The sequence below is a fragment of the Hyaena hyaena genome, unplaced genomic scaffold (genome assembly GCF_003009895.1).
Source record: "Hyaena hyaena isolate Hyena2069 unplaced genomic scaffold, ASM300989v1 scaffold_221, whole genome shotgun sequence".
Classification (NCBI taxonomy): Eukaryota; Metazoa; Chordata; class Mammalia; order Carnivora; family Hyaenidae; genus Hyaena; species Hyaena hyaena.
Genome location: NW_024080853.1, coordinates 706,720 through 732,179, shown reverse-complemented (window position 1 = coordinate 732,179; position 25,460 = coordinate 706,720). Strand labels below are relative to the sequence as shown.

The window sequence follows — 25,460 nt, the reverse complement described above, 5'->3', positions numbered from 1 at the left end:
TGCTCCTACTACGAGTCCACCAGGAAGAACTCTCTTCCCCTGTTGGCTAGAGAGATCTGGGGAGTCCTCAAGGACTTCAAGATACCACCTTCTCCACACCGTCCTGAAGAGACACTGAAGCCAGCAACATTGCTCCCAGCCCTGCTCCAGGGAAAAGGCAGGGAGGGAGACATACACTTGGAGGGCGGGGGTCATATACAAAGAAGGGACAGAGTTTAGGTTTTCCGAATGACTTTAATTGGAGACTCAAACCCTGTAAACCATCACTCAAGCCTAGGTCTCCCTCAGGTCAGGGTAGAGATGCATAACTAAGGTTGGAACAAGGGAGCCCCCCCTCCCTGGTCTTTAATTCCAGCAAATGGGGGCTGCTGGGTAAGTCTTAAAATAACTGTTAATGTCACCAAGCTGTAAATTCCTTTTCTCCTGATGCAAAATCTTCTTTCTATTTGGGAGGCTCTTTCACAAAATACGTGGAATCAAAATACACCTCTGCGCCTGCACTAAACATATACAAGTAGGATGCTTCTTGATGCAGTCACTGAGCTGCTACAGAAACACTCAGGCCTGGAGAAGTTCACTCCCTCCCAAGTTCGCTCGGTGCCAACCCATTATGCCGTCCATCAGTCATCAGCATTCTCCCAGGCCCTGTTCTGTGAGGCTATAACCCTAGAAACGACCAAACACCCACTGCCTGATTTCCATGACTAGAGTTCTTCAAGGCCCTGACACAGGGCTGAGCTGCAGTTTGCAAAGCTGTGTACGATAACAGCCATTATAGTAACCTTGATTTTTTAGCTGCTGTTCTTCTTAAGAACAATTAAAAACACCTTCACGGTAATACCATCAGGTTTGCCCTCTTATCAACTCCAAAAAGAGGAAAGGGGGCAAACCCCTTCCCTTTACATTAAAAGGAAACATGGGGCCTGGAGAGGTCAAGGACTTGTCGCCCGTCAGGACAAAGGGCCATGGAGGGCTCCTATCTTCTCTGTCTGGATTCTATTTCCAAACTGCTGAAGCACAAAAATTCGAGTTTCTCTGCATTTCTCTTATTTGTTTCTTTTCTCTTTTTCCCATAAGGGCATTTCTAGACTTGGGAATCCCCCCCCCCCCCCCCCAGTCTCCCCCATCCTCCTCCAACCTCAGGTGCAGATAGCACCTGAGTCTTGCAAGAGCTCCCACTGTCCTCGGGCCCATGTCTGGCTCCAAGCTCTATTGGGTGGAAGATACCACATAAGCTGTGGCAATGTATTTCTTGCCATTTCCGTAGGTGGACTTGTCCCAGGTATAGGTCTGGATGGCCAAGGGGTATCCACCCAGGCTTAACTGGCACCTGTGGGGAAAGACAGCCAAGTCAGAGGGGCCTGCCCCGTCTCTCCACGCCCATCCCTTGGCTGGGAAGATCAAGTCCGACCCATGCAGAAGGGCTCCACCCAGACTTGAACAGCCTTTAAGAGACCTGCCACAGCTTTCTTCAGCCACTGCCTCCAGCTCCCCATGCACAGTCAGTCCTTCAAAATCTGTGCCTTATTTTCTATCTTCCTAAAGAACACTGTTCTTCATCTCTCCCAGAACAGTCGTCTAAAATCTCAGAGGCTATGGCTGAACCCCCAGAAATGAAATGTTAGGGTTTCAGAACTAGTAGGACCCAAAGTCCTCAAAAGTTGGAAGGCATGAGGCTCCGTGGCTTCTAGCTATACCCTCTGGGATGTCAGGTTCTCGCTAGGAGCCTTTGGGGCCAAAGAGAGAGGCCCATGGTGCCAGAGCAGCTCCATTTTCTCACTGTTCTATTTTTTTCTTAGTGTTTATTTTGGAGAGAGAGACAGAGCATGAGCAGGGGAGGGGCAGAGAGAGAGGGAGACAAAGAAACCAAAGCAGGCTCCAGGCTCCAGGCTGTCAGCATAGAGGCCGACACAGGGCCCAAACTCACAAGCCGTGAGATCCTGACCTGAGCTGAAGTTGGACACTTAACTGCCTAAGCCACCCAGGCACCCCTGGCAACCACCAGTCTTATGTAACAACTCCATTGCCTGAGTGAGAAAACTGAGGTCCGGAAGGGTGATCTGTCCGAGCCACGGAGTCACAGAACCCAGCTCTCCTGACCATCCTGGCCGAGAAGAGCGTGTGGCCCTGGCCTGCTCCCCGGGCCTGGCCGGCCCAGTACTTACACTTTGCCTGGCCTGGCAATGAAGCACAGGGAGTAGAGTGCAAACTCAAACTCAGGGCTGCTGCCGATGAAGGCTGAGCCCACCTCCTTGTAGTAGCCGTCCCAGTTGAACTGCATGGCTAACACGTCGGGGTAAGAATCCCACTGCGGAGAGTAGCAAAGAGGGCCTGGTGAATACCACAGAGTGCGGCCTGACTGAGAGGTGACAAACGGTAGCAGCCGGCCAAGATTTGTTGATGGGCTGTGTGAGTTTTCTGGGGAGGCTGCGTTCTTCACGTTGACCAGGGAGACGGTCTGCCCTGCCGAGGTGTCACACCGTCTGTCTGGAGCTGCCAGTGTGCATCTCCCAGAGAGGCCAGAGCCCACACTCCTGTGACCGATAGTGGGACAGCTGGAGCGCTATCTGGTTCTTGTGGCCATCACATGTGGAGGAGGACAATTTGTTGCCCCTAAATTATTTCCTGGCACAGGGCAGCAAAGGTTTCTTTTTAATAAAACGTAAGGGGTTGAACCCAGACTAGCCAGGCTGAAACTTCCAGCCAAGGCCACGTTCTAAGGAAATTCAGGCAGGGGGTAATTGTACATCTCTGAGAGCAGTCTTCCCCTCTGAGAACCCTCCCCCAGCCTCCCGTCCAGAGATGGCGCTGTCTGCCTCCTATCCTCTGCAGTCTGGAGCCTTCCGTGTTAGGGGGTCTCCTCCGGGATGTGCTCTCCGGCAAATAGGGAAGTCATATTCACAGTCCCCACTAGGTGGCCAGTGAGAGTCACGGTGAGAGGCATGTCTGGCTGTTTGGAGTACAGAGTGAGGGCAGGATATCTGACTACTAATAAGGTTTCTTCAGTCCATGGGCTCAGCACTCAGTACTCACAGGGCCATCGTAGATGTGACTGTAATAGTCAACCAGGCCCTCCTTCTCCTGCATGTAGAAGCGGATCCAGTTATGGAAGCCAGTGACTTTGCCTTTTTTGACTTCACCTATAATAAAGAGTTTAAGGTGGGTGATCTGGGCCTCCCCAGATCCCTCCCCAACCCCTCTGGCCCCTCCCATGCCAAGGCTGCCCCCCCTTCTTCAGGCTTTGGCTTGTAGAATGCACACCTACTCAGTCCCTTGCCCTGACTTCTAGCATCCCTAACTCTCACCTAGGAAAGCCTCCCCCAAACCCTTTCAGCTCAAGCCCTTGGGAGAATTCCTCCTCCCAGCTGGCCCTGGTGATCAACCTGGGATTCTCCTCTCAGCGGTCTCCCCAGTAGCAAGCCAAACATGGCAGGAGCTTTATGGGGTGGGGAGAAAGACCATGGCCATCTTGGAAAGCTGAGGACCATCCAGAGGTAGACAGCCATGCCCCAAACACATCTCCCTTCCTACGTGTGCCCTTTGGGAGCCCCAGTATCTGGTCTCCTTTCCTCTTCAGACATCCCAGAAGAGACCGTTCTTCAAAAGCAGCTCCTCAGACCCCTTCCTTTCAGCTTGGGAGTGGACGTGTCCCTCCCTGTTAATTGGCTTGGCTGCCGATTCAGCAGTGCCCAATGCTGCCCTACTCCTGAGGGAAGTTGTCTCTTCCTTCCTCCAACTCTTTCTTTCCAAGCAGAATAATCCCACCTGAGAAGACATGTTCGAAGCCACTTGAGTCTCCCTCTTCATTGCCTCTTGAATAGAGCCCAAACCACATGTTCTTCAAGTCGCTGACAAACTCTTGTTCCGAGCTGTAGCGGTCTGCAGAGAGGAACACAGAGGACTTAGGAGAGGGGAAGGAGGGACCAGGTCCTGGGAAGCAGGGAAGGGCTACCGGCTCCAGTGCATCAAGAGACACATGGGTTCAACCATCAAACGTATTCAGTTGTCTACTCAATAGCTATCCACAGTGCACCTGTTCTGTGCCAAGCCAGATCTAAAGGCTGAGGATTCAGCAGGGAAAGGCAAGGACGAGATCGTCATAGTTTCCATTCCAGTGAAGAGACAAACAATATGATCGCAGATAAGTGCCATAAAGAAAATAAAGCAGAGTAGCCCATGATGACTGGAGGTGGGGTGGGGGTAGGGGGCCCTTTGAGAAAGGAAGATCAGAAAGGCCTCTCAGAGAAGGTAGCACTAATCAGAGACCTGAAGGAGTCGGCCATGCAAAATCTGGAGGGGGGCAGGTAGGTAGAGGGAGCAGCAGGTACAAGGCTTTAAGATGACTTGGGCGTTGTGTGCAGAGCGAAGAGAAAGTCAGTGTGGCCAGAGCACAGTGGGCTGTGGGGGAGGGTGGTAGCAGAGGACATCTGATAGGTAGGGAGTGGCACCCACACACAAGCCATGGCAAGAAAGCTGGGTGTCGGCCAAAAAGTAATCACACAAAAATATTTTAGATGTACTGAGTATGTTCTATGTGCCTGGACTCTTTTAAGTGCTTTCAGTCCTCGCACTCATATAAAGTTGATACTAATTATCCCCAATTTAGAAATGAGGAAATTGGGGCAGACTAGGCTATGTAACTCTCACAAGATCACACAGTTAATAAAAGGTAGACATGGCACTTGAGCCCACATGATTGCTACTGACATCAACTGGTCTCTCAACTACTTTATAGCTTCTGAGAGGAGAAAGAGCCACCGAAAGGTTTTAAGCAGGGAAATTATGGGATAGCTTTGTTTTTAAAGGCTCACTCTGGTTGTGTATGTAAATAGCCAGCAGAGACACCAGTTTTGAGGCTAACGCTTTGTCCAGGTCTAAAACTGTGGTGACAGCCGTGGAGGAGGGGTGAGAAGCAGGCACACCAGGGACAGATTTTGAAGGAGGGTGTGATGGACATTACTGATGGAGGAGTTGGAGGTGAGGAGCTGTGAATTAAAGAGAAGAATCCAATCGGACTCCTAGGGTTTGGGCCTGAGCATTGGGCTAAGCTACAGTGTCATTGATGGGATGGCAAAGCCTGAGGAAGGAGGTCTGGAGGAAGACAGGGGAAGCATGAGTTCTCTCCACACTAAGTCCTGACTACATGCCACGAGAAAGCCACATGAGACATCAGAGAAGCAGTGGAAACCCAAGAGGAAAGTTGGGTCTGGAGCTCTAATTTAGGGAGCCATCAGATATCCACAGTCTGCTGCTCAGAACTGTGTGTGGAGGATACCAAAGAGATAGCAGCACCTTCTGACCTTTCAAGGACTTAAAACACAGGGGTGCCTGGGTGGCTCAGTAGGTTAAGTGTCCGACTTCAGCTCGGGTCACGATCTCACAGTTTGCGAGTTTGAGCCCCGCGTCAGGCTCTGTGCTGACACCTCAGAGCCTGGAGCCTGTTTTGGATTCTGCGTCTCCCTCTGTCTCTGCCCCTCCCCTACTCATACTCTATCTCTCAGAAATAAACATTTAAAAATTTTTTAAAAACCACAGTTGGAAAACAGGACAGAATATACACGAAATAAGAATGGTTTCACAATCTGAATGGCTACCACTTACCCGGTGTCCAGCTTTCCACTCTGTGCTTTACCTGCATTAATCCGCCAAGACCCCATTCACAGATAAGGCTCAGACAGGGAAGATAATTTGCCCAGGGTCACACCACTAACAAGTGGCAGGGTCTGTCTGGCCCAAGGCGATTTGGGGCTACCCTCCCACCCCGAAACCCTTGACCTCTGAGGAGATGCTGAAAGCCAGCGGTGAGCTGGGGCAGGTGCAGCTTCAGCGATGTGGGACTTGAGCTAGAAGTGGAAGGACAGTCTGGATTTGGACAGCGACAGAGGTGAGGACAGGACAAGTATGGAACAGCCTGGCCTCAGGATCAGATCCCCAGGTCCCAGGGAACTCACAACTTCCCTTGTGGTCTCAGACAGGTCACCTAGCCTGTGCGAGCCTCCACTTCTCTCCTCTGACAAGCTGCCTTGACCTCCAAGACTCTCCGGTGTTTCCTGCAGAGGAGCACCAAGGCGCGGTGCCGGATCGCGCCCTCTCCACTTGTGTGTCACCGGCTTTACCTAAAAACTGCGTGTGACCAACTCTTAAGGGAAGGTGGGCAGATGGGATGCAGCAGCTCTGAGCGGAGGACACAGCTGCCCACGAGGCGAAGCCCAGCTGCCTGGAGCTCACGAGAGGAATGGGCAGGACACTAACAAACACAACGCCGTGCCTCAAAGTCCTGCGGCTCAAGCCTTTTCTGGTCTGATTCGAATGTATCCCTATCTGGAGCCACTCCAACCAGAACCCCTCCCAGTAGAACGTCCCTCTCTGAACTTTCAGTGATTTTCTGTTGCTATTTCCCCCGCAAAAACGTGGAGAGAGCCAACGTCCTTCCTGGACCCAGAGCACAAGGAGGGAGGGGAATCAGGGACCCTATGCGCCTGGGAGGTGGCGCTGGCCCTGGGACTGGCTGAAGCGGGGTGGAGTGGGGTGACTCCCCCTCCTGCAGAGACCCCGAGACTGAAGCAGCGAGTGGCGGGGATAAACGAGGCAGCTAAGGGTAACTCAAAAGAGAGGCGACCTCCAAAGCCAGACAGAGGCTTTCCTCAGCTCCTCAGGGCCACGGTCTCTCCCGGGCTCCTCTCTGGCCCCTTCCCTGCCCCTCGCAGACATCCACTGGCCGCCACATAGTCCCCACCTGCTCTCTTCACCTCCCCCCCACCATGGAGCCCCAGGGCTGGCAGGCATTCCTGCAGACACCCCCGTCCTCAGCACTGCCCGGGAGGCTCACTCACTCTGGCTACGGAGGAAGCCATAGAGTTCCTTCATGACCGCAGTCTTCATGACCTCTCTGAGGAAGGCATCCTGCTCTGCCAGCTGTTGTGCGCTGAAGTGCTCCCCATGGCCTGTGGCCCGCTGGTAGTTGTTGAGGAGGTTGATGAAGGCTGCGTAGGTCGGCTTGGAAAACAGCTTCTCGTTGACATATGTGAAGAGCCTGGGGAAGGCAGAAGGCAGAGGGAGGCCCAATGAGAGGCCGGGACGTGGAGCAGAAACCCCCACAGGAACTGCCAGAAAGGCCGGGGCAGGCATTGGAGGATTGGGTTGGGGAGCAGAGTGGGGACTCCAGACGCTCTCCAAGGGCATACGTGAGGTCACTCTTTTCTTCCCCTTCAGCTCGTGGAAGGTCAGCTCTACTATCGGCCCAGTCACAGAAACCCTCCCAACTGGACACCCATAGTCCCTCAAGATATTTGTCTCTGGAGACCTATAATGTGTCCTTTCCCTTTGATCCTGAACGCCTTGAGGAGAGAAGAGCTGAGGTTGGGAAGGAAGCAAAGCCGGGGTTGAGAGCGGGAGCGGGGGGCGGGGGAGGCTTTGCAGGATGAGGAGTGAGGAGGACTCACGGCTCCGGGCACCGGTCCACTTGGTCTCGGGTCTCCGAGGGTGAGATGCAGTTTTGGCTGTTGATAATGATGTCTTCCTTCTGGGCTTTGTTGGTGTCTACCCTGTAGATCTTCTCCGAGATGCTCTGCAGCTCCTCCTTGGTTATGGCATCACTGCTGTAGGAGAAGCCCTCTAGGAAGAATTGGGGAGGGGGCGTCTCACCCAAGGCAGGCCTGGAGGAGGCAGCCATCTGTGTGCCCCCTCTCTTCGGCAGCTTCCCAGAAGCCAGCAGCCAGGGAGACAGGCTGTATAGGTCACCCTCGTGGTTGGAGGGCTGGGGCGTAGGGCCTAAAGGATACTTAAAATCACATGGCCTTGGGGCGCCGGGGTGGCTCAGTCGGTTAAGTGTCAAACTTCTGCTCAGGTCATTATCTCATGGTTCATGGGTTCGAGCCCCGTGCTGCTCTGTGCTGACAGCTAGCTCAGAGCCTGGAGCCTGTTTTGGATTCTGTGTCTCCCTCTCTGACCCTCCCCTGCTCTCTCTCTCTCTCGCTCTCTCTCTCTCTCTCTCTCAGAAATAAATAAAACATTTTAAAAATTAAAAAAAAAACAATAAAAAAATCACATGGCCTTGCCCACAGAATGTCCACAAAATGTCCACACCGCCCCCTCCCCTGGGGAGGTTCTCAAACTTTGGCCTGCACCAGAACCACCTGGAGGGCTTGTTAAAACAGGTCAGTGGGTCCCGCCCCCAGTTTCTGACAGTCGATCTCGGGGGAAGCCCTAGAGTTTGCATTTCTAATAAATCCCCACGTGTTCCTGGTGCTGCCGGGTCCAGGGACCACCCCCCTGGACAACTACTGTTCTGGAGAGTTCTTCCGTTTCTGGGGCTGTGCCAAAGGGAGCAGGAGACTGACCGTCATGGCCACACAGGCTCTCGAAATCGTTGCAGCAGTTCCCAAACTCTGGGCAGCGGGCATCGCAGTGGCATGGCTGGTGCCTGTCGAAGGCCTCCCGGCAGCGGTCCCGACAGGAGTTGGGCGCCAAGTACAAATCTGAGAAGACAGGGGAGGGGGTGTGTGTCCGGGGAGGACCGCTAGAGGGCGCCCCTCCGTCCGGCGGCCAGTTCACTGCCCTCTCTCTACACCGCCCCCCGCCCCCCCCAAGCCTCTCCCTCCTGCGCCGTATTCCAGATCTCCAGGGAAGGAAAACAAACAAGCTAAATCGGTGCACACCCTTCGCAGTCCGGAAGCCCTTTCAGAGGGGCCGAACTCTACTTTCTGGCCTGTTGTTTTTATAATCTTCCCACTCTAAAAATAAAATCTCTTCCCCTTCCCTCCATGGGCCTCAGATTCCCTTTCCTGCCTCCACCCTAGGCTGAGAGGTCGGCCCTCTTACCACCTCCAGGTGCTGGGTTGGGGGTTGGGGGTCCATCTGGCTTAGGCCTGGGCCCGTGGCTGCCGAGATGGCCGTCCCCTCCCTGTCGCCCTTTCATGTCCCCCCTCCCCTAGCCCAAAGTGTCCCCTTTGGGAAGGCACACTCACGGCTCACTGGGGCCTCCTCCGTCCCTTCCTCCAGCTCCAGGAATGGCTCTGGCTCTTTGGGCTCCTCTTCCACTGTAGGTCAGAGAAGGAAAGTCACCAAACACCCCCGAGGGGTCCCTTCCCTTTATCTGGGTCCTCAGTTCCCTCAGCCTCAGGGACAAGCAGTGCAGTGGAAGAGAACGCAAAACAGGGGGTAAGGCACCGCCTTACCTGAGTAAGACCCACAGGAAGAAGGCGACAGACTGAAAATGGCTGAAAACTGTTATAAAAAGTAAAAAGGATTTCCGCAGGTGACAACTCTTGCTTGCCACTTCACCATTCAGGGAAACCCATTTGTATTTGCTCCTCTGTGTAAAGGGGAGGGGTGGTGGCAGGAGCCTGTGCCTTCTGGATTGAAACCTGATTTTCGTATGATTTTGCTTTAGTGTAAGTTGGTAGATGGACGGGCTTGAGCTTCTCCAAACGACAAGGCCCTTGCTTAGGAACATCCCTTACCTATAAAAACTCCCGTCAGAGCCAAGGGTGAACTCCACCCAGGCCCTCCAGGACCAAGAACTGTTTCCTGAGATACCAACTTCCCTTCTTTCTTTACAACACTTGGCAATGGCCACGGACACCGTCTGGGGGGAGGGTGTGTTCAGAAGAGTGCGTGCTTAATGCTGCCCTATTCCCTGGGCCTGCAGGCTGTGGGACCGCAGCGGGGCTCTGGGCCGAGCAGGGTGGGTGGGGTGGGGGTGGGGAGGAGGAGGAAGGCTGTTCCTGGGGACTCTGAGCTCCTCTCCCACGCACTGGGATCATTTGCCCCAAAGAAGCAGCACCATTACAAAGTGATTCAGAATCTGTTAGTGAGTTTTCTGAAGAGTGCTCTCTTATTACTATCAGAACCACAGGTCAGATGATTCATTCTGCCTACAGATATCTTCTGATCACTCACTTTGTGCCAGGCTGTGTTCTAAGTGCTGACAATCTGCAGGGTTCTTAACGTAGCCAATGTTATGCTAAATGGACTTTCAAGAGCTGTTTGAGAGTCTCAAGCATCATCTAGATTTTTTTCTGCGGGGGTGGGGGGGGTGGGGGGGGAGGATTCTACGTTGCAAATCAGAGACTTGGAGATGGACTGGCTCCGAAGCTAAGAATTGTCTTTGCTGTGAAATGCCAGCCAGATGGTCCAAGGTGACCGGGGAAAAGGGGTAGGCTCTGATTTTGGCAGTGAGCTCTGGACCTGGGCTTCCACTCCTGGGGCTGCTCAGCAGAACTTCTGCTAGTATAGGTGGTGTTTTTGTGTAAATCGAATGAGGGTAGAAGCAGCTCAGTGAGCACATGGCTAGGTCTGCAGATACCACCTTTGGGAAAATTAGGGAAAGGTCCTCCTTCCTCTCAGCAGACACAGCTCTTCACCAGAGCACATGACTTAACAAGAAGGGTATTGATTCAGTTTTGGTCCACCTGGCCTTCTCAGCCAGGTGCCCTTGTGCAGTGTACAACCTGCACAACCATATGCGGCGGTCTTGCAGGCCATTACCTACCGTGGCTTCAGTGATCATGTTTACCCGACAGAGGGTCATGGCGTGTGGTTTGACAGTAAATTTAGCAAGGCTTTGTGTCACAAAGCAGAAGACCATTTATATGGTGCTCTACAACACTGGAAAGCATTCAAACAGGGGGATTATTCAAAATACTTTTTTCAAATGATTCCTTTAAAACTATGTTGTTAGTACAGCAGAGAAACAATTGGCTTTCGAGGGTGGTGTATGTCCCGTTCAATAGCTAGCCAGGGAATGACAGATTGAAGATGTTGCAGCCACTCAGTCCATGCATTATAGGAAGAGTAGAGTGAGTCACGACAGCCACTGTGATGCATGCAGTCTTCCTGGTGGCTTGCAAGTTGGGAAGTTCAAGGCCATTTTTACACTTTTGCAACTTAAAGTGTTGCATACCAGTTGGTAATATAATCCATGCTATACTGTCTGTTGTCATTTTGCTGTTTTGGGAATTACTTAAAACATTCCAGATAGTATTGTTAATCCTGACAGTTAAGACATACATTGCAGGTAAATGACATCTATTTTCTTTTAAATTGGGGTTTGACACTGGGGACATCCTAAAATATCTGGGACAAATAGTGGCCAAATCCCTGACCTTACTCTGTACCTCACTGTCCTCATTCGGGCCCTTTGAGCCCTGTCATCAGTCTTGAACTCTGCTCTGAACTGCTGGATACCCAAACCCACATCCCTTCAGGCGGGCTGGGCCTGGGCACGGAAGTGGCCTGGGGTGCTGTGCCTTCCAGACCCCTCACCCCACAAGGAGCCTCACCGGTACACAGGTGCTCATAGTCTTCACAGCAGTCCCCATGTCGGGGACACCGGCGGTCACACTGGCAAGCGGCATCCCGGTTAAATTTCTCATTACAGCGAGACGCACATGACTCCATTTTTCCTGTGGACAGTAAAGGTCACAAACTCAGGGCTATGTGGATCCTATTCTCCTCATCCAGGTAACCCCTGCAGTAGGGCTTGAAGACAGGGGCAGGGGCCCCACCCAGCAGGGAAGATCATTGTTATCTGCACGGGAGAACTACACGCAGAGCCTCCTGAGCACGACAGAAACCTCACCCCCATTACCCACCACCCACTGTGTATTGCGGGCCTCATACTACAGATGAGGATCACAAACTCAAATGCCTGTTGAGGCTAGACCTCTAGTAGAAGCAGGTAAAGAAGCAGAGGGGTGGAGGGAAGAGGTGGGGACCGTGACAAACTTGGCAGGGATGCTCTGCCTGAAATTGGCAGCCACTCTCAGCCCCATTCACTTGCTGCGTGTTGGGATGCAGGCTCAGTGTTCCAGAGCCTCTAATTTTTCAAGAGAAGCTTTAATTTTTAGGTGAACTTTCCCGGTTAAAAAAAAAACAAAACAGGCAGACCAAGGAAAGAGGTCTGTGGGCTGGTCATGACCCACTGGCCACCATTCGCCTGCCATGTAGATGAAGGTGCAGCACTGCCCTGATGAAGGGCAGGATCCCACCCGCCCTCTCTCCTCTGACACTCCCTTCCTCTCATCCTGTCCCTTTTATGTCTTCTGCTACTTTGTTCTTTACTCCCCTTCATCTGGTCTTCCCTGCACCCTGTTTCCCCCTGGGTCCCATCCTTCTGTTTCTGCGAGTCTTTGGAATGCGTTTGAATTACTTGATGGGAAATGAGGCGGGTGCGGGTAAGATTTCGGTTCTGGAATAGGATCTGTTATGTAGCCGCAGACCACATCTCTAACTCCAGCCAGATGACTTGCAGAAGCAAATCTTCAATCACAAAAGACAGAAGAAGAAAAAAATTTGAAAGAAATGGTACAAACCCACTACCACTCTTAAAAACGCAAGCCCTACCATACCCGCCCCAGCAAAGATGGTGTTGGAGCACAGCAGGGGACGGCTGGCCTTGGGGGCCCTTTCCTTCCACTTTGAGCTTTAAGGGTAATTACAGAGTCTTTGCTTCCACTAGAGGTTCCTGAGGTTTGGATTTAGCGAAGGCTGGGCTTAGGGGCCAGGCTGTGGGCTACGGAGGATGTCAAGATCAGAGGCAGAGTTACTATTAGCGTCAGAATTTGAATGAACGCGGAAACGGAAACCTCACTTGGGCTACAGTTGGGGTTAGGCTTGGTCTAGATTAAGAGCTACAGCTGGGATTTGGGCTTGAGTTACGTTTATTGATAAAGTGACAATTTTGTCTTGATGTTTGGGTGAGGAATGTGGGGATAGGTTTAAGGCCACTTCACAGCTGAGGAATGTGTCAGGATCAGGAGAAGAGAAATTATCCCAGTTTCGCCTAAGATTTGATGTGGGATTTGGTTCTGGTTGTGATTCCACACAGGTACAGTATCTCAGCTTAAGCCTGGAGTGGGTGGGAGGTGAATATTAGGGATATGGGTTTAGTGACTGGTTTGGGCTCTGGGGTTAGGGTTTATCCTGTGCTAAGGAGTGTGGGATGGCAGGGAGGTTGAGAAACTGGACCTGGTACCCAAACTGCATGCAGCTGGAATTCTGGTTCTTTTGCTTTCTAGCTACAAGCTCTTGGGCAAGTTATTTGACCGTCTGTGCCTCAGTTTCCTTATCTGTGAAAGGGTCATAGCAACGGAGACCATCTCATAGGATATTTATAAGAATGAAATGGGTGATATTTGTAAAGCGCTAGCACAGTGCATGACACGTAATAGCAACATGTATGAGTTAGATAAATACACAGTGATAATATTCCAGGCCCACCTTCAACGTGGTAAGTGTGCAGACAGGCTGGAGCAGTCTTCCCTGTTGACCTACGTAACCTAGCTGACTCCCTCCCTGTGTTTTGGCAGGGCCATCATCCCTTGGACTGGGGTGTCGGTGCATTTATGTTGCTGACAGTTTCCTAACTGATGTCACTGCTGTGAGCCTACACTCTTTACATCAAAGAGGTGTCAGGTCAAGGTTAACCAGATCCTGAGGCAGCCTCAAGTTGCATACAGGTCCTCCCTTGTGGCCAGGAAGGCAGGCCTTTGATCCAATGGGTTGTCCTTAAAAACAACCAGGCCCAAGGCCACTACTCCCTTCAGGCTCAGGAGAACTCCACTTGAATCTTAAATGATGCTCCCTTGGAACCTCAAAGCAGAGATCTTAAGGAGAAATGTTTAGGCCAGGAGGAAGGCTTGGTCAGCTGCCTGCTTGGTCAGCCTGGCAGTACACCCAGAATCCAAAGGGAGAAAATCTGGACAAATCAGGACAACATTTACAATGGGCCGATCAGCAGAGCGCAAGGAAAGAATTCACTTCTTTCCAGCAGCAGACACCAGCGGAGAAGGCCCTGAGTGAACGGCCGGCTCTGTGGGGGTCAGAACACCCCTCACAGGCCCGGCTGAGTGGACTTTTTCATCTCAGTTCAAGAATTCGGTCCCCAGTGAGAACCCCCTTCCAGGGGTTGCCTGTAAAGTTGGTCTTCTTCCAGATGACCTGGGGATTAGAGCGGGCAGGGGGAGGCAGGAGGAACTCTTCCTCGTACGTGCCTTGCTGTGCTGTCCTGGGGACACTCGGTGGACCAGTCACCCTGACTCCTCACTCCAGCCTCCCCACCCTGTACCTCCAGGCCACACGCGGCTCCATGTGTGCCGCACCCACTGGTCAGGTGCAGAGTCACCGCTTCGACAACCATCTGCTTCTAGCCCTTCTAGAAGCCTCATCTCCCTGAGCCTCTGCCTTTCTTCATTTTGGCCTTTTTGATCTCAGGTCTTCCCTCCATCCACCTCTCCTCGTCTCCCATGAAATATTAAATTTCTCTGCACTCTCCAAGACTTCAATTTGCCAGCATGGCCCTCTTTATATGAGAGTCTGGTCCCAAGCCTGGATGTCCCTAGTATACTAGCCCCTCTGACGACTGGCGCATCCTACACCCATGCCTGTCCGGGAGCCCCAGATGCTGTTTCCCTGGAGACCTCGTCAACCAAGAAGATTCATTTCTAAGGACCAGCTTCATGCCCCAGTTCACTCGAAACAACCAAGGTCCTGAGGCTGGCAGTGACTCCTCCATCTGATTCACATTCTTGAATCTAAGGTCTGAGATGGTGGAACCAGGAGAGACGAGGGCAGAGCCTCTTCCCTGCCACCTTAGGAAAGAAGGCCTCGCCCACTGGACCCTCACCTCCCATTGATCCCACAGCCAGATCAGATCACCATCCCAGATGCAGGGGCCCCACCTGCACTCAGAAGCCACGCTTGCCTCTGCCCTCAGGGGTGTCCACCCAGGGACCAAATGTCTCAAGGCACTCTCCTCTCCTGAGAGTGGGATGTGCCAACCCAGCGACCACACCTTCACACTAACCTAGAAGGTCTCATGCCCTCCCTTCTTGGCTGTCCGCCACCCAGGGCCCAGATGGAGCTGACTCCCAGATGCTCTGCTGTGTGAGTCCGAGTTGAGGGGGTCCGTCCCAGGGCAGGGAGCCTGGGAACAGCTTTCTCCTCCAAACGTTTTCCATTTGGGCATCCCATTAGGAGTCTCCGTAGACATAACCTGACTGGAAAGGACTCCAAGGGGAAGTTTCTCCCAGGAATATTTATAAGCATAATCATGATCAAAATCACAGTTCATTGGGACACCTGTGTAGCTCAGTCAGTTAAGCGACCGACTTCGGCTCAGGTCATGATCTCACGGTTGGTGAGTTTCAGCCCCAGCATCAGGCTCTGTGCTGACAGCTCAGCCTGCTTTGGATTCTGTGTCTCACTCCCTCTCTCTCTACCCCTCCCCTGCTCTCTCTTTCTCTCTCTCTCTCTCTCAAGTAAATGCATTTAAAAAATTTTTAAGCCCAGTTCACTGAGATCTCGCTCCATGTAAGGTGCTCATTACACATTATCTTAATTCTTACAACAACCCAACCCGGGTTGGGTGCGATGGGTATCAAGCTCTGATTCTTTCTCCTCTGGGCAGAGCAGGATTCTCTGCACACCTCTCAGCTCAGCCCCCTCCCTTGGCACTCGTTCCTACTCACCCATTAACCATCAGTTAACACATCAGCATCAGCGTTTTGCACACCCACAAAGCAGGAAGCTCCCGGTCCCACCCCCTGCACCGCTAGTAACCACAGGCAGGACCCTTCTCTGTGCTCTAGTCCCTCAGACCCTGGGTCAAAGACCCATTCCTTTGACCACTTGTACAGCCAGGAGAGCACATGGCCCACCTCCTGGTCAGGGGCTTTTCCAGTCCCCACCCCCTTCCCAGACAACCCCCAGGCAGTGACCAAAGGCAGCCAGGCCACTCAAACCCAGCAGGCCACAACCCCAGCCTTATACCACACAGTGGGCCAAACCTTGGTGAGATCACAGGTCAGGTTGGACTGAGGGATGTGTGGGGCTGGTCTTCCAAGGAGTCAAGAAGGAACTTCCATGACATTAGTCCATCAGCCCTGCAACCCCCTTGTACAGTCCCCTTCACTGCAGAGATCACTCCTATACTTCAACAGGGACAGGTCCAAGATGCTCTGTGGCTGTAGGGCAGAGCTGACCCTCCCTTCTCCCACTACCCTCCCTTCTACCAAGTTCCCTAATCCTCTGCTTCTCTAGGCAGGACCCTTTAACCCCCACCAGATAGCGACTTACCAGCCCAGGCCAGGCTGCAGAGCATGGCCACTATCAGGGGCACACAGGCCCTCATGGTGCCCAGTTGGAGGTCAAAAGGGGACTGGCTGTTGGACTTTCACTCAAGTCCAGGTGAATGTCACAGCTCTCAAATGAGCCTTATTTCCCAGGCTGATCCTTTTAAAGACATCAGAACTTGTGGATCTGGTACCTCCGGATCCTTCCAAGAGGGAAAAGGGGAGGGAGGGACCCTAGATGGATAGGAGGTGGAGAGGGGGTGGGGCCCTACAGCTGTTTGAAGCCAGAGGGAAGGTGACTTAACAGGCAGGTAATTCCAGATGTTTAGAACAGGTAATGCTAGCTGTTTGTAGCCAGAAAATAGGTCATGCAAGCAGGGGCAGCAAGATGGGCTTAGTTGGGGGAGGAGGGGTTCTCTGTCCAAATAGAGAGCACTGAAGGGCTTATCTTTGGGTGATGCCCTCCAAACACCCACCCAGCTGCAAGCCACAGGCCTGACTTTCCAAGAAGCTTCAGGCTTGCTTCATCTTTGAGTTCCTGGTGCCTAATATGAGGAACATAGAAAGGTGATCATTACATTGCATTGCATTGCATTAGTATGCAAATGGTCTCTAACTCTTGAGTCAGCATCTCAGGTTTTACATGTTCTAGGTTCTCACAGCTTCCAGATTTACGAGGCCAGCGATGGGCAAGAGGACTCAGAGAGACCCACAGGACCCACCCTTCCTCCCCTGGGGCCACAGGAGGCCACTCCCTGCATCCCTTACTTACACTCATCTTCCTGACAACCCTCCCCAGAGAGAGGAGGCTTCTCAGCATCCTTGCTCCCCAAGTCCAAGAGCCGAAGTGCAGCAACTTGGGGCTGCCACATTTTCCCACCTATTAAAGGTAGAATCTGCTAAAACACCCTTTCCAGAAAGAGGGCTGCATGGAGATTCTCAAGAAATGAAAACTCTTATATGAAAAGGCATAATTGATGAATGATTGAAACTACTCCATAATGACTTTTTTCCAGGGGTGAAGTAGGGGAGCGTGTCCCCCTCAGCCAGTGTGCTTGAAATGTGAGACATTTCTCCCCATCTCTGAAATGACAGGGTTGGACCTGATAATCCCTTCCAAGTTCATTTTGGGGCTTCCTGCCCAGGTCCAGGATGAGCTGCTGTGGGGGGTTGGGGAGAATCTTCCACTCTTGCCTTGTGGAGATGAAGTCAGGAGCAAGGCTGGGAGCCGGAGGCAGCTGGGACCGACCCCAGAGAGCCAGAGGTCCTTCAGCAAGAACTACAATGCCAACGTAAGGACAGCCATCAACACTGATGAAGTATGTGCCGCGTGTCACCCGCGACACCTCCTATGCACACTCTACTCTCCCTGCAACCCTTAACAGTACCGTTGCTCTCCTCATTCACCGATGAGGAAACTGAGAGACATAATGGTCGGGAGATACACCCAGGAGCACATTGGTAAGTTATGCCAGAGGGCTTCCCACCAGAGGCCATCCTAATGGGCACTGATGCCACGCTGTCTCACAAAATGCATCAACAATCACGGCTGGGTTACTACTCAAGGTGGTCTGCACTCAGACTCAGTGGGAATTAAAGGGAGCCCGGCAGGCACCTGGCCCCTGTTCTCGTCTGGTGTTGCAAGCCCTTACACAGCCCTGAAAGGCGGTGCTGCCTCCACTCGGATGCCTCTGTGCCTCTCAGCGCTGCTCCTTCCCACTTCCCGGATCTCATTCCCAGCCCAAGACATGCTGACATGGACACAGCAGAGAGGACAGGAGGAAATAGTCCACCAGCCAACGTGTGAACACACCTCTATACATTCACACGAAAATGCCTCCTAGCTGAACGTAGATGCACGTATGTGTACATAGAGACAAACGCATTAAATGGCATTTCAGATAGCGGCTGGCCTGGTCTAGACAGAAAACTGCTGTTCTTCTTTCCGAGTCCTCCCACCGGCTAGGTCTTCCCCTGGGCTTTCCACCCTTGACTGAAAACTCTTCCCGTGGGGCCAGCCAGCAAGGTAGGAGGCCCTGGAGACATAGGGCAGGGAGGGGATGGTGAGAGGTGCGTGGGAGATGGGGTGCCCATGATGAGCACTCCAACCGAGGTGCCTCTTCTCCATCAGGAAGTGAGGATTGGGTGCAGCTATGGGGGATTAGAGGGCAAAGCCACCTGGGCAAGGATGGGGGGTGCAGTCAGGCTGTCAGTGGTGTGAGGAATGAGAATCCCATCAGCAAATATTTACTGAGCGCCCACTACGTGCCTGGTGCTCTGCTGTTACTGGATTGGCAGGATTCAGGCCAGGGTGGAAAGCTGTTCTTAGAACCTTGGCTTCTAAGTGGGACAGAGGACAGAGAAGGCCCAGCATTAGGCTGCTGTTCGAAGTGGACCCCACACATCTCTGGGCTACCCAGGTGGTTAGGGGTCTGTCAGGGCCGACAGGCTATGGGAGAGACTGGGCCAGGCCAGACTACCCATCCTCCTTGTCCTCTGTGAAACCAAGGCTGAGTCGCTTCAGCACAAGATCAGACCTGGAAGGGTCCTGCGGCTGGCCCAGCACAGGTGAGGCCTAGAGTCGCTTCTCGAGGGGACCCCTGGCACCTAAGGACCTCTAGCCCTCATGCGACTGTGGCCCAGGGTAGAGACCTAAGACAGTCACCCACATCTGGTCACTTGTGAACCACCTGTTTGTAGTTACGTCTTACTGAATGTGTTTTAGAATGGCTCCACGCGTGGTTTTCTCTCACATTGGTTCGTGTGCTGTGGACCACAGTTGGGCTTCCAGGCATTTCTTTTTAAGTTCTTGGACAGCCCTGATATTCAGCATCACACTCACCACCTGCCCTGGATGCATTAGTCAGACACACCACCTGGGCCCTTCGTCCAAGTCCCAGGCTGTGCGTCTGGTTCTGCTGGCCAAACCCCACACCAGTCCTCTGCCTGCAACGCCCTCCCCCGGACCGTGTACCATCTGTCACCTACTCACCTCCAGTCCCGGGGCAAACCCACCCTTCCGCAAAGCCTGCCTTTAGCCCTCCTGCCAGAGAGGCTCAGCCCTGGATTATTTGTCCTGGGTGCCTCTGCCTCTGGCGTTGCCAGTGTGGTGTCGGTTAACCCCTGCACTGCCATTTGCCTTTTCACCCATACAGGCTGTTTCTTCAGCTCACCTCTGAAATTCTTTGTGACAGGGGATCTACCTTCTGGATACCCTCTACTGTTTTGTATTGTCATTGAATATGTCGTGAATAACCGTCAACGTGTGCAAAGAACCAAGAATAAATGAATGAATGAATGAATGAATGAGTGAGTGAACTGAGCCTCCCAGCCCCACTTGTTATAAAGGCTTGAGGGAAGATAATGAGCAAAACACAGAGACCAGACAGATCCCTTTCTGAGATTGGAGACTCCAGAGTTTGCACAGGGTCGGGGGCTTATGGGCAGTGGGTAGAAATGGGGTCTAGGCATTCATTGGGTAGTTACGTTTTTACGTTTTCATAGCAAACACACAATATTGCACGTCTCTCAGGAGCTAGTGGAAACTCAGCAGCATCCACCCCACCCCACCCCACCCCCAGCCACCCCTTGGCACCACCACTGCAAGGGGCAGCCAACGCAGGCATCAGACAGGACCTGGGATTCCAGCAGCTTCCGAATCCATAAGGTAACAGGCAACTCGACTTACATTGATTTTTAAGATGCCAGACTAACCACCTGCTTACATCTTATGCCAGCTGTGCTAATGTTTGTTTTACACTGCTCAATAGTGTTTATAAAATAAAATTTCTTTAAAAAAGTTTTAATCTGTATTTATTTTGAGAGAGAGTGAATGAACACAAGTGGGGGAGGGGCAGAGAGAGAGACACACACGGAATCTGCATCAGGCTCCAGGCTCCGAGCAGTCAGCACAGAGCCCAATGCACGTGGGGCTCAAACTCACAGACCATGGAATCGTGACCTGAGCCAATGCTTAACCGACTGAGCCACCCAGGTAGAAATAGAAATAAAAATTTCTATTTCGTGTCCTCAAACCCCAGTGGTTTTGGGGAAGGTCTGGAGGCCCAGATGGGAACAAAGAGAAGTAGATGAGACGGGCAGACAGAGATAAGGAGGTTCAGAGAGACAGCAAGGCAGTGAGCAAGGGCAAGGGGAAGACGGAGGATCTGGAAGCAGCCAAGCAGGAGCCAGGCACTGGCACGAGGCACCTCATTGGCCTCTTGCCCCGGGTGTGTTGACCCAGCTGGCCGTTCTGCCCTCACAAAGATGACAGTGGTTCCTACCCATGGTATGAAGATCTACAATCTGTCAAAATCATCATAATTAGTGTCCAAGGTAGCTAGATTATGGGCATTTCCCCTTTCTCAGCCTTTGTTCATTCACTTGACTTTGCTGAGCAAAGTGGATGTGAGGACAAGGAGCTCAGCTGCCAGAGGGGGAGGGGGACAATGGACGAAGCACACTGCAGGCCGTGACTGGGGGAGCAGAACTCAATGCCTGAGACCGCTGGTTCGAAAGCCAAGCTGCCTGGGTTCGAATCCCAGCCCTGCCTCTCACACCAGCTGTACCACCCTGGCTGGATTTCCTGACCTCTCCGTGCTTTGGTTTCCCCCAGAATCATAAAATAGAGCAAGTAAGAGTACCTGACAAGACTTCTGTGAAGATGGGGTGAGTTAATCCTCGCAAAGCCCTCAGAACAGTGCCTGACAGAGAACAAGGCCAGGTAAGTGAATGTTTAAACACAAACAGGGCTAGCCAAGGCAGTCTTGAGAAAGAAGACCAAAGCTGGAGGTACCACACTTCCAGATTCCAAGATATACTACAAAGCTGTAGTAATCAAAACAGTATGGTACTGGCCAAAAGAAAAAAAAATAGACACATAGATCAGTGGAACAGAACAGAGAGCCCAGAAATAAACCCACACATGTATGGCCAATTAATCTACAACAAAGGAGGCAAGAATATGCAATGGGGAAAAGGCCGTCTCTTCAATAAATGGTGTTGGGGAAAACTGGACAGCTACATGCAAAAGAATGAAACTCAACCACTTTCTTACACCATACACAAAAATAAATTCAAAATGGGTTAAGGACCTACATGTGAGAGCTAAAACCATGAAATTCCTAGAAAGAAAATGTGGGCAGTAATCTCTTTGACATCAGACACAGGAACATTTTTCCAGATCTGTCTCCTGAGGCAAAGGAATGAAAAGCAAAATTAAACTATTTGGACTACACCAAAATAAAAAGCTTTTGCATGGCCAAAGAAACCATTGGAGAAGATATTTGTAAATGATATGTCTGATAAAGGGTTAATATACAAAATATATAAAGAATTTACACAACTCAACATCATAAAAACGATCCAGTTAAAATATGGGCAGAGCTTGAATTTTTCCAAAGAAGACATAAGAATGGCCAACAGATACATGAAAAGATGCTCAACACCACTCGTCACTGGGGAAATACAAATTAAAACTAAAATGAGATATCATCTCACATCAGTCAGAATGGCTAGACTCAAAATGACAAGAAATAACAAGTGTTAGTGAAGACTGTAGAGAAAAAGGACCCTTCATACACTGTTGGTGGGAATACAAACTAGTACGGCCATTACAGAAAATGGTACAGAGGTTCCTCTAAATTTTAAAAATAGAATTATCACGTGATCCAGTAATTCCACTACTGAGTATTTACCCAAAGAAAACAAAAACTAACTCAAGAAGATATATGGACCCCTATGTTTATTGCAGCATTATTTACAATAGTCAACATACAGAAGCAACATACATAGCCATTGATGGATGGATAAAGAAGTGGTGTATGTGTGTGCTATATCATATATACATAATGGAAAATTACTCAGCCGTAAAAAAAATAGAGAAATCTTGCCATTAGCAACAACATGGATAGATCTAGAAGATATTAAGTGAAATAAGCCAGAGAAAGAAAGACAAATATCGTATGATTTCACTCATATGTGGAATTTAAGAAATAAAACAAATGAACAAACAAAGAAAAAAGAGACAAAAAACTACAGAGAACAAACTGATGGTTACCAGAGGGGAGACGGGTGGGGGAATGGGCGAAATAGATGAAGGGGGTTAAGAGTACACTTATCATGATGAGCACTGCGTAACGTACAGAATTGCTGAACCATTCTATTGTACACTTGAAACTAATATAACACTGTATGTTAATTGTACTTCAATTAAAAAATGCAGGGCCACAGAAGATCCAATTAGATAGGATGGTTAGGGACACCTCTGTGAAAAAAATGACATTTAAAAGAGACATAAAGGATGAGAAAGTGCCAGTTTTTCTAATCTAAACTCTCCATAATGTGATTTTTTTTTTTAATTCCAAGAACAAATTTGTATTTTAAAAATGTAATGTGCTTTTGAGTATTTTCAAGTATTTCACTTTTGAGTATTTCCAGGTTTGGGGGAATGACTCTTCAATGAATCACACCGTCTAGCTCCCCTGGTTGGTTGCCAAAGGGGATCGCTTATTTTCTGGGGGTGGGGCTGCAGCCCCACGACATGCTCTGGGGGAAGCTGGAGCATCATTGGGGAACAAATCCATGGCTCTGTGTTCTACTTGATGAGATCCCCTATGGCTGCCCAGCACAGAAGTGAAGAACCAAGAGAAGAAGAAAGATCAGGAAGGCTGACCTCCTCCATGACCCACCATCTTCCTCTGCCCCTGCAGGACTGGCCGCAGCAAAGCTGAGCAGGTGAAGCCAGCCATCTGCCTCTCCCTGGGGTGCCCTATGCTCCCCAAGTGATACTCTGGACCTTGCCCCTCGCCCAGGGTCAGGAAAACTCCCCTACTGCATTGCCTCAGGGCTCTTCCTTTCTAGTTCTCCCTTGAAGTGACCATTAGAAGGATTAGAATCCTGACCATTAGACCATTAGAATCTTCCCAAGTTACATATTTACCCAACAGGGGCCTTCTACAGACAACCAGCACACAGGCAGGTTGCAGGAGGCAATGTTTAGGGGTAGGGGACTGAAAAGCCTTCTGATAAAATTGCTCACAGCTGACATTCCGTCACTGGGAAGATGCTCAGAGAGCTGCAGCTTTGTGACCCACAGCTTCGCTGCCCCCTCATCTCCCGTTGCCTTGAGCAGCCTAAGACACTGAGAGTGGGAATACATCCCAAACCCTTCTAGTCAAAATCCCTGTTTATAAATCAGGAAAGCAAGGAAGAGAGAGGAAGGGACTTGCCTAAGGCTGCGTGGCCACTGAGACCCGGGACCCTCTGGCTCCACGCGCTGCATCCGCGGAGGGCTGCCCTGACACCTACCTGGGCCACCTCACACTCTAGTTTACAGGGCACCTTTCAGGAAGGTAGAGTGAGCTAAAAATGCCTTGCTGTCATGACCCCAGCAAGAAGCCACCCTGTCTCCGCCCCTCTGCTGGCTACAGTCCCCTCAGTGCCAGGAGAGCCTGTGTTCTCCTTCCAACAGCAACCCAGAAACAGCTGTGGCTGCCCACACCTCACACCCCAGCAAGACAACTGTGGCCTTGAGTTCTCCCCAAGGGCTAAGAACACGTCAGGCAGAGTCAGATGAGGCCCTAAACCCAGGGCACCTTCACCCAGGGTGCATACTGGTCAAAGTCCAAACATACACAAGCAACTAGAATCCCACACCTTTCCCTTAAAAGTGTGGATCTGAGCTCTGAGCCCAGCCTTCCTTTTCCTCTGGGAGTCACAGGGCCCATGTTCCTTCCGCAGTGTTCCACCCACCACCAGCAGCAGCAGCCCTTCTGGCCCCAGCAAGGCCGCCTGCCCCAGGAAGGCCCCAGGCATGACTAACAAGATGCTCTCAAAGCACAAATGAGTCAGACTCAGCTTCTCAGAGGGATCGCTTTCATCATCACTGGGAGGGACAACAGGCACTCCTCACCTGGGCCATAAGCCCCTTTGCCCTCAGGTGCCCTGTCCAGCTTCGCAACGGGAGGGCGGGGCTCAGGTCTTGAAGAGCCCAGAATCTCAGGGGCGGATACCTGGATTGTCTGGGGCAACCGGACAGGCCTAAGGGGACTGTTAGGTCAAGCCCGTGTCCCCACCCCCACCCCAGCAGCTGTGTGAGAAGCCTAGCACTTGGGGCGGGGTGGTGTGAGATACATTTTGGGAATGCATTTACCTCCCGGCCTCTTGGTCCATGGAAGGGAAGAAGGAATCATGAACAACTGTCAGGCCACCAGCCACTGTACCTGTCTGATGCTCAGAACGCTCAGTGACTCGCTCCAGCAAGAAGTAGAGAGGATCCCCAATTCTGAGAGGCAGAGCTGTGCCTAAATGCTTGGGGGTGAGCAGGGAGATCCCACGGCCCTAGGCACCCACCGCTCTCTGGACTTGCTTTCTGCGGCATCCTGTCCCTTCTGACAGCCTTATTCTGGGTCTGTCTGCCTGCCTGCCTGGGTGGTCTGCTCCCTGAGGGCCCCAACTACCTCTCACTCACAGAGCCCCCACAACATAAGATTTCAAATATGAGGTGAGAGAGGGGGGAATGTATGTGCCTGGGCCCATTCCTGTAAAAGAAGAAAATGTTGGGGTTCAGGGAGATTGCATCTGGAGTGCCGGGGGCACCAGGGAAGGGCAGGGGTGAGCAGAGGCCCATGGCATGGGCCCAGCTGCTACACACCCGGTCTCTTCATCAGTCCACTTGCTTATTAGCCAGCTACGTGACCTTAGGCCCATCATTCTGTGCCTCCATTTGACTCTAAATAGGGGTGGGGTGGGGTAAAAAAAAAAACTTGCCGTATTATCAGTATAAAAATACGAGGCGAAAATAGAGGTGAAAGTATGCCAGAAACGATGAAAACTCTTCAAGTCTAAGTCAGCAGGAGAAACGCGAGGAAGAACAGCGGTGCTGGGGTTGATCTTTGCTGCCTGGGAAGGCTAGCAGCCCAAGCCCAGGGCTCGCAGAGAGAGAGGAGGGCCGGCTCCCAGGACAGGCGCCAGAGGAGACGGACAGTTGGGCTCCCCGGCCCCGCCTACCCTTTCACAAGACCCTGCTCAGCCTGTTGGAGAGGCATGACCCTCCCTGCATGCACCCCACAATTAGTGTCCCAGCCTTCAGGAGGGAGCTAGGGATTAGGGGTGAGGGAGGGGTGCGTATGTGAGTGTACTGGAGGGGAACAACGACCCGCTCCTTTCTGTGTGTGCGCAAGCACACACATTCCCTCTCCGCTCTACCTCCTGTTAGGGAAGAGAGGCTTTTTTGAAGGCCTCGTCTTATACTGTCTTCTCTCAGCAGTCCCCTGAGCTTCTCCACCGTCACAGCTGCCCTGAAGCCAGGACACCAACTAGGAGCCCCCTGCACACAGCGTGGGCTGCCAGGACACGAGAGGGGGCTTCCAGCTACCCCGTGCCTCG

The 25,460-nt window shown here is 51.8% G+C and overlaps 1 protein-coding gene across 1 annotated transcript; it reads right to left on the bottom strand.

Annotated features, from left to right (window-relative positions):
* Positions 1 to 1,181: 1,181 nt before the first annotated feature.
* On the bottom strand, positions 1,182 to 16,132 carry ENDOU (endonuclease, poly(U) specific). The gene is made up of 10 exons (XM_039243128.1): positions 16,078 to 16,132; positions 11,283 to 11,405; positions 8,967 to 9,038; positions 8,340 to 8,477; positions 7,443 to 7,614; positions 6,834 to 7,033; positions 3,766 to 3,879; positions 3,034 to 3,140; positions 2,166 to 2,308; positions 1,182 to 1,330 (listed from the first exon to the last, which is right to left on the bottom strand). Exons 1-10 carry the CDS (start codon positions 16,130 to 16,132, stop codon positions 1,210 to 1,212), a joined length of 1,245 nt encoding a protein of 414 aa, XP_039099059.1. The 3' UTR covers positions 1,182 to 1,209.
* Positions 16,133 to 25,460: the final 9,328 nt, after the last annotated feature.